The following is an 8,896-nucleotide window of genomic DNA, read 5'->3' as shown; positions in this document are numbered from 1 at the left end:
TTTTTTCATAATTATTTGTTTACTTTTGTTTGAGTTTATGATCGACAAAGATATGGCGGGTTGTTAACCGAGCTTCAAGGGTATCAAAATGTCGTGAACTCCCCAAACAAACAATGTCAATTGCACAAAACGTCTCGTTAGCTCTAGAGTAGATGACATCGTTTGGTTTGAAATACTGAAATTAAATTTATACCATCTATTTTTTAAGGAAAATGCTAGGTGCTCTCTTGGTCTTAAGTAAATATTATTTTCTAAAAATTAAGTGAGAAATAATGTCAACTCTTTTTAGAAAATAATATACACTTAAGTCTAGGTGGAAAGCAAGAAAACACTAAGAGAGCACTTAACTTTCCCCATTTTTTAACCCTCCTTCCCCTTCCAAAACCTTATTTTATGTATGCATCATCTTCTTCATCATCAATATTTGGAAAAGGGACTTCATATTTAGTAGCTTCAAAAAATCCGTAAATGCATCCATGCAGTGAAAAGAGGGCAAGAGCTGAAGTTATCTATCCCCACTCTCTCTGTCGCCAAATCAGATGTGGTGGTTGGTGATGGAAGTGGAGATATTCATATGGTTCGTTTGTTTAATTTTTTTTTTTTTTTTTTTTTCCTTTCATAAATTTGAAAATTTTTAAAAAAATTTATTTGAGCTCTGAGTATTTGTTCGCACAGGGTTTACCCCTTGGCGAGCCGAGCTCGAACCCAATTTCTCAGGTCGTCACGGGCTCATGCAGAACGTGAACGAGTTAAGCTCAAACAAGGGGTACTCACCCAAGTTCGGCTCATTTACACTCCCATAAGGATAATTACGATGTTGCTAAGGAAAATGTAGTTTCTATGAATGATGGTAGCGGTGAAAATGAATCTCTACCGATGGTTGTAATGGTGAAAATGCTATCTCTGTCAATGCTATAGAGAAAGAGAGAGAGAGAGAGAGAGAAGATACATATAAGCGCACATCTTACTTGCAAAGATAAGGGTACAACCTTTAAATCCACATTTTAATAATTATTTTACAATTTACACAAATTTGCAAATGTGCAAAATAATGTAGATTAGAAAAACCAACATGCTCGCTGGTTCTAATATTTGTTTGCTACCCAATAATTTCAGCAAAAGTCATTGTCATAAGCATACAATAGCAACATGTACATCATAATCCCCCCCTTCACCAGCCACTCAAAAGCTATAGATAGTGATGTAAAGCAGATAAGTTAAATTCAAAACATCCACGGGCACCACTTTAGGGATAATAAACATAATAATAACACCAGGATATCTTACTCACACGCCAATTTTGTACCAAAGCTGGTCATGCAAATTGCAAATGCTTGGAAAGCTGACAAGGGCTGCCTATAATCCATGGTGAAGATATCTTCTCCCACCTTCCCAAACTGAAGCAGAACTGTTTCCTCATCTCCTTTTCCTCCTGGCTGACTTTGATCAGCTATTGCAACCAGTTGAAAATTCTTCACTGATGCTACTGTCACACGACCATGGAAATTCAGACACCAGCACTGCAAATGCTCATGCCACCTTGGAGCTTTGTTCCTTAAAACTGTATATCCAGAAGTAGATGACTCAGGTTTCTTCACCGTTGAATTGTCAGGAGACCTGGCATTGGCAGTTTCTCCTTGCGATGGGAACTTCATTGAACAAACCATCCTCCTTGGACCTCTAGATTTCAAAAGGTTGAACTTATAAGAGACCTGCCCAATCTCAAAGTTGCCAGCCGGAACTTGGGGGCAAATTTGCTTGCTTGCAAAACGGCGGCTGCCTCTACTACTTGAGGGTTTTGCACCATTGTGTGGTGGCTGGCTGTCATAGATTGTAAAATTTGTGCCAAGGAAGTCCGAGCTGCAACACATTTCCAGTCAAATGAGAATGCAAACAGAACATGTTTTGGTGCAGCAAAACCTGTTTTCTTTTTGACAGATCCATCAATCAAGAATGCTGAATCGATTACCAGACATCAAAAATTTTCACCAAAGAGAGGAAAAAACAAGAATGCTGAATGGATACTAGACATCACAACTCTTCACCAAACAAAAGAAAAAGCGATAGAGAGAGAAGTGATAATGTAATAACCTTTTGCATGTGTACTGGATATTGTCAAGTGTACTTTCCTATCTACTGTGTTTGGACCCACCACAGGCACAAATATCAATTCAATATATTCACCATCTATCTTAATTCATTAACAAAAAGGAGGCTGTTTCCTCGTGCTTTTGCTATGTAAAGTGTCATGTACACTTATTCCAATATTAAATTAGCCAACTTATATATAAAAGCGATAGCTTATGTACATACTAAAATCAAGTGAAGCACAACCCCTTCAAGGGGGGCCAAACTTTAATTGCTAGCCAATACCATTGACACAAATACATTGGACAAAATCTTACATATCTACGTGCTTGCTCATCCTCTTGAGCTTCACTCACCCTTATGACAGTCATACGTGGGATCTCCAACATGTTAAATTAAAATAAATCAACATTCTAACACATCACAAAGTTGAGATCAACTACCTCCTGCTTATCGAAAATTACACTCACCATTTCCCTCACTGTTTCTGTTGTAGGGGAAAGAGGAGTCTATATACATAATAGTTATAAGGAAGAAAAAGGAAATATATAACAAAGTACAAGAAAAGTAGCACCATGTTCAGTCATTGCACCCACCATACAAATTACACATCAAATTACCACTTCAAAGATCCACTGAGCAGAAATTTCCAAGGCAGACACAGCATATATTAAAAGTGACTGATTTGATTTCCACAGTTGCTTGCTAAACTAATATTAAGATGTATAGCAGCTCAACCTCTGAAAGATCAGAAGCAAAGTATATGACATTAACAAAAAGTAGTTGTTTTTGCTTTAAACGATAGCAAAAATCCCAAATGGCCTCTAGTGCAGAGTAAGTTCAACCAAAAGATGCACAACTGTAGTAAAATACTTTTAAGAGCCCAGTATTTATCCACTGACTTAAGATACACTCTACGAAACTTGCACTAAAAAAATTTACTTTCAAACTTAGCCTGCAGATAACAATAGCTGTAATCCAGCAAACACACACCAAATTAGTAAACACCTCATCTTCTTTAAACAACGTCTTACCTTAACTTTCCAACATAAGCATTACTTCCTTGAGATAGGTCATCAGCATCAAGTGATATAATATACTCAGTATGTGCACCGTTCCTATGCCTTCGTGCTGCCAAGAGAAACTTTCCCTTATCTGTGAATGCTGGGAAGAAGGAAAAGAGAAACTCAAATGAGCGACAACATCAACTATTTGCATTGTGTAATTCTGAAGAACCGACCATAAATGAAGCAATATAAAGTAAAAGAATTAAGGTACAACAGTTTATATCTGACCGAAAGCTTTAGCAACCTAAAATCACAATCAGGTAATAAGTGGTCTAAATTTGTAATTTTCAAAATAAAAAATCTGAGAATTTGTTGCTTGTATATTCATAATTTTACATTCCGATAACTTGTTTGAATCGTTTACCTTCAGCATGAACTGAAGGCACTTTGACATTGCCTCTTTTCAGACACACATAATCTCCTGAATACCATTAGAATCATTAGAAGTAAATAGAAGGCTACAATTCCCAATTCAGAATAGATGCTTATATCAAAAGCTTTGGAGTTCAACCGCATTCAAAAGCCCCAACATCCACAAACAATTCCCTTTGTAAACACAAAATTTTGATGTTCAATGGACCAGAATTCCAAATTGGTCCAATTTAGAGCAACTAGATGCAACCTTCTTAGTTTCCTTCTAAGAACTCTGTATCGTCCATTTGCTTTTAAGAGCTCAATGCTCAAAAGACTTGGCTTCTACATCAACAATTATGATTGACCAATGCAGCATTACATGCTTTTTACAAGAAACTGTGAAATCTTCTCCAAACTTGATGACCATGTTGTATGACTTCACTTTCTCATCATTCAAAGGGCCATTAAGAAAAGATCAAACTGCAATCAAAAGCCAAAGGCAAAACTCCCCAAATTCTTCACACTCTGACATTGTACACAACATAAGTTTCCCATAACAACAGATCATGCCGCAGCCTTTGTAAATATTCCACTTTCCACCTATCAAAAAGCCTTCAGGAAAAAATGTATAGTGAAATCTCATAACAACTTAACTCTACAATATTTCCATATGTATCAACCCAGTAATGTGAAAGAAGCTTAGAGAGAAGGTGAAATTAACTGCTTGTTCTCAAGGTTGCTTGAAAATAACAAAAGTTGAAAACTTGTAAGAGCCAAAAAGAAAATGATGCAGACCAGAGGGACTGACATCACTATCGAAATAATCCAAACTGTATATTTGCACTAAGAGCAGCAGTGATTATCGAAGTTACTTTCGGTTCCACCAATAGCCACCAAGCATTACCCCACTGTCTTTCAAGAGCATTGCAAAATTACAGAATGAAGGACATGCAACATAAAAGTCCTGGCATTTTTGCAGCACCATTAACTCAAACAGAGGTTCCAATCATGGTAAAAGACACTGGACTCACCCACCCCCCCCACCCACCAACACAACCCACATTTTCTCTTCATCCAACCATTCCTTGCTGGATGCTTCTCTTTTTAATTACCCTAAAAAAAAAAGCATTCAGGTACGAGTTTGATCCCCAAGAACAATGTAACGTGATGATGCCTAAGTGGCAGGTGATAGTACTCATCTGTTAAGACGTATTTTTTAGTGCCACTCCCTTTTTCTTCAACACATACCCAGCGGCTCTTGAACTGAGAACCTCACCCTCCAACACACTCTTCTGGGAGAGGCAGTTCCATTGAGGCAGAGCTCATCGACTTAAAAAAACCACTCCCTTTAAAAAAGCTACAATAAAAACCTGTTAACTATTTATTGCTACAAGTACATCCAAGCATGAAGCTTAATTCATATAGCCAACCAACATGCAAATTTCCTTGAGATCACCTCGAAGTAACACACTCCATACCAGAAGACCTTGTGCTTCTATTCATGTAACGGCATGTATCATAACCATCTAATATTTTTTTCCCAGATGTAACAAAATTTAAGATAAATAAATAAAAAAGAAGTTGGCGATCAATTTCAGTTTTGACAAGCAAATATCCCATTTCATGATTTCTTTGAAATGAAAAGAAGTCTAAGACTAATAAATGGAAGAAAGCAACTTTATAGACAATCTGGAATGGTCAGACTCAGAATGAGTCAAGTCAACTCATGTAAGGAGTTGTGAATAATACAAATGTGCCCACATTTATCCCTACCGAGATGAAAGTCAAATTACAGGTTTGACATCTTGCCAAAAAAAAAAATCACAAGACAATCAGATATAGTCCTCTGATTTTGGTTTAGTGACATACACGTCAAGATTTTCTCCAGTCAATGTAGCACCAGAGAAAGCATAGAAGGCAATGGTGATCACACCAATATATACTTACAGGGAGAAAGGGCGAGATAAAGGTAAAACGTTGACGTCTTCTTGTTCCTTTTTATAAGACATTGATGTGGGAATTCGCGTGGGCCTGGCTGCAATTAATAGAAAAACAATAAGACCCCCAATCCCTTCATTTACTGATAAATGTCATGAGACCCAATATTGATCAGGATGCTAAATAAACAAACCAAGAGCAGATTGATCAGAAAAACCATCTCCCATCAAAATGATGACCAAAACACAGCATCAAATGTGTACCAAGGCACAAAAGCTCCCCTTCTTCCTTATTTCACATTGAAAAAAAAAATTCCCAAGCCAGAAAATCCTGTTTCTGCTACTTACAGCATAAACAAGTTCGTTCTTACTGAATATGATGGTGAGTGCGACTGATTTACAGGGGAATCAAATACGGCGTTTCCATCTACCAAAAATTATTACCAGGGAACAAAACTCGGACATAGTTCTCGAACAAAAGCGTGTTTTTGAAACATATGCACAAAAAAATTAAAACAAATATCTTGGAGTGTTTTAATTTTTTATTTTTAGTTTGAAAAAGTATTCTAACGTGAACCATTTTTGTGTTTTAGGTGTGTTCTGTGTTTGAGTTGTCTGTCAATGTTTTTGTTTTTAGAAAACAAAACAAAACAAAGAAAAAAAGAATTTTAACAAACGGAGTCATAATCTTTCGAAATATTGTTTATGTCTACATAACAATTACCAACAAGTCAGCCCCAGCTTCAAGATTCGAAATTTTAACTCTTTTGGAAAAATCAAATTCCGAAACATTAAAGAAATGCAAATCGTTTCAATGTTTGAAACACCCAATCGAAACAAAAAAAAGTTTCAAAATTAAACGAAAAGGGGATTCAATTCTCAGATCCAAATACGAAAAAAAAATATATATCAAAATCAAACCCCTAACAATATAAGATCCGCTAAACAAGCACAATGCATCACCAAAAAGATCCAATTTCTGCCAATCAGAATTCCCATGTTCTAAACAGAAGATAGGAATAGTATCTCATAGTTCCAAGGAAAACCTGTTTGAGACAAGAAGGGAAAGTGATAATGCCACTGAGGGAAGGTGGTCTAACGATCTCCTTCGTGATCTGTCTCCAGCGCTTACAGACACAGGCGCAGGCAACGACGTTCTGGCGGAGCGGCCATTCGCCGTCGCTCGACTCCACGCGCCGTATGATCTCCGCCAGGAGCTCCGGCAGCATGCCCGCCCATGACCCCTCGGGCTGCGCCGCCCCTGACCCCACCGCCCCGTCCTCGGCGTCGCGGACCCGCCCGCTCCTCTCTACGCTCAGTTCCCTGAATGACTTGGAGAATTTCCGAGAGAAAAAGCTCCTTCTCAGAGACATCGCTATTCCGCGTCCTCACAGCCCAGAGAGAGAGAGAGAGAGAGAGAGTTTTGTGCTGTGAGGCTGCGGATTGAATCGTAAGAAATTGATAATGGCGATGATATAAGTACGAGCCTGTTAGAGGTGGAACGTGACGGACGAGTGAAAGAACGATTTTTAGCCAGTCTTTATCCCTTCAGTAATTATTAAATACCGAGATAAATGTTTTACTATTTAATTAATAATTAATTTTATTTTTTTTTAAATAATAATTACTCGTAAAAATTCCCCTTTGAGTTTGGACGCAGAGTACTCGTTAAAGATGCTCAGATGGTTACGTGTTTGCCCTCGGCCCCACATAGGAATATAATTTTTCTTGATTTGACGTGAAATTGAGAGGAATTATTTTATATTTTATTTTATAAATATACTAATATATGTTGTTATATGATTTATATATTATTGTTTTTATTTAAAATAAGAGACAACTTAATTGAAGATTCTTGAATTTTTATCTGATTTGACAAACGTCTTAAAGTTCAAAATTTCTAAATTTGGTCTCCTGAACTTTTAATTGCAATCAATTTAGACCCCTTTGTCAATTTTAGCCGTTAAAAATACTTAAAAAGACTAAAATATCCATGATTTTTGTTTTTTTTTAATAAAAAAAGTTTTGGAATTAAGGATAAAGTTGAAATTTTATACAAAATTCAGAGGTATAAACTATATGTAACATTTAAAATCAGACGGAGTGGTCCACATTGAAAGCAATTGAAAGTTTATGAGACAAAATTGAAAAATTTTAAAGTTTGAGAGGTTTATCAAATCGGATAGAAATTCAGGGGGTCTTTAGTGAAGTTACCCATTAAAATAATGTAATATCATGTATATCATTACTATATTTATAAATTAAAATATAAATTATTAAACAATTTCTAATGGAATGGAAAAAAAAAAAAAAAAATCCCATTCTGTATTACAAAATTCCATGTGAAATAGAATTAGTTGGATGTTAATTTTGGATTAAGCAAAGGTCTTTACGGTCTTTGGCACGCATTATATGTTCAATAAAGGTTTGCGCATATATATATATATATATATATATATATTCGATTAAATAGACACTAAGTAAAATTATATTGAATTTACCTAATTAAGCACAATAAAATAAACGACAAAAAAAAAAAAAAAAAAATTCACGAGATTGAGATAAGATTCTTACAATCTAATTCTGTTTGGAATAAGTTAAGGTTTATAAAATACTTAAATTAAGAACAACTTATCTTATCTCAAATTCTATCTGTTGTCGTTTCTCTTTACTAAAACGCTGTCCTAATTTGTCATTATCAATTTATACTGAGCTTTGTAAACGTTGATTCTTAATAGGAAAAAAAAAAAGAAAAAAAAAATTCATAAAAATTCATGAACTACCATGCAATTTGAAAAAAAAAAAAAATTCTAAATTTTAAAACCTCTCAATTTCATCCTCCGAACTTTCAATTTAATGCAATCTACCCCTCCATCAGTTTTTTAGACCTTAAAAGTGATGAAATGACATTTTATACACCTATAAATTTTATAAAATTTCAAATTTACTCTTAATTTCAAATTGAATTTTAAAAAATAAAATAAAAACAAAAATTGAAAGGTAGTTTGATCTTTTTAGTGGTTTCCGTTAGGGTTTAACGGCAAAAATTGATGAAATTGGGTCAATTGCATTAAATTGAAAGTTTATAGAATGAAATCTAGAGTTTTTAAAATTTATGGGGTCTTCTAAAAACGCGTGTTCAGGTGTCCTAAGTGAAGTTATAAAAAATAAAAAGTATTTAAATTTTCTGTTTTTTTATTTTTATTTTATTTGATCATGAAAGAAATTAACGATCAAAATTGGTGGGAATTGCTTGATATTTTAGCTGTTTTCTTGTTGTTGGAGGCAGATCGAAAGAGAGTCCCACAGAAAAGTAGTCGCATCCAAAAGAGCGAAAGGTGTAATTTTAATAAGGTTCCGAATGGCTATTAATGGTCAGAGGTCTCTTTAAAAAAGGAAAGAAAGAAACTTGGAGGAAGGAGGGGGGAGGCATTGTTAATTGATAGTTCC

The 8,896-nt window shown here is 35.3% G+C and overlaps 1 protein-coding gene across 1 annotated transcript; it reads right to left on the bottom strand.

Moving 5' to 3' along the window:
* Positions 1-977: 977 nt before the first annotated feature.
* On the bottom strand, positions 978-6,885 carry LOC132173859 (tubby-like F-box protein 7). The gene is made up of 4 exons (XM_059585506.1): positions 6,493-6,885; positions 5,457-5,544; positions 3,123-3,252; positions 978-1,860 (listed from the first exon to the last, which is right to left on the bottom strand). The coding sequence occupies exons 1-4, from the start codon at positions 6,817-6,819 to the stop codon at positions 1,284-1,286; spliced, it is 1,122 nt and encodes a 373-aa protein (XP_059441489.1). The 5' UTR covers positions 6,820-6,885; the 3' UTR covers positions 978-1,283.
* Positions 6,886-8,896: the final 2,011 nt, after the last annotated feature.

This window comes from Corylus avellana, chromosome ca3 (genome assembly GCF_901000735.1).
Source record: "Corylus avellana chromosome ca3, CavTom2PMs-1.0".
Taxonomy (NCBI): Eukaryota; Viridiplantae; Streptophyta; class Magnoliopsida; order Fagales; family Betulaceae; genus Corylus; species Corylus avellana.
Note: the sequence above shows the minus strand (reverse complement) of the source record. Positions and strands in the feature narration are given on the sequence as shown.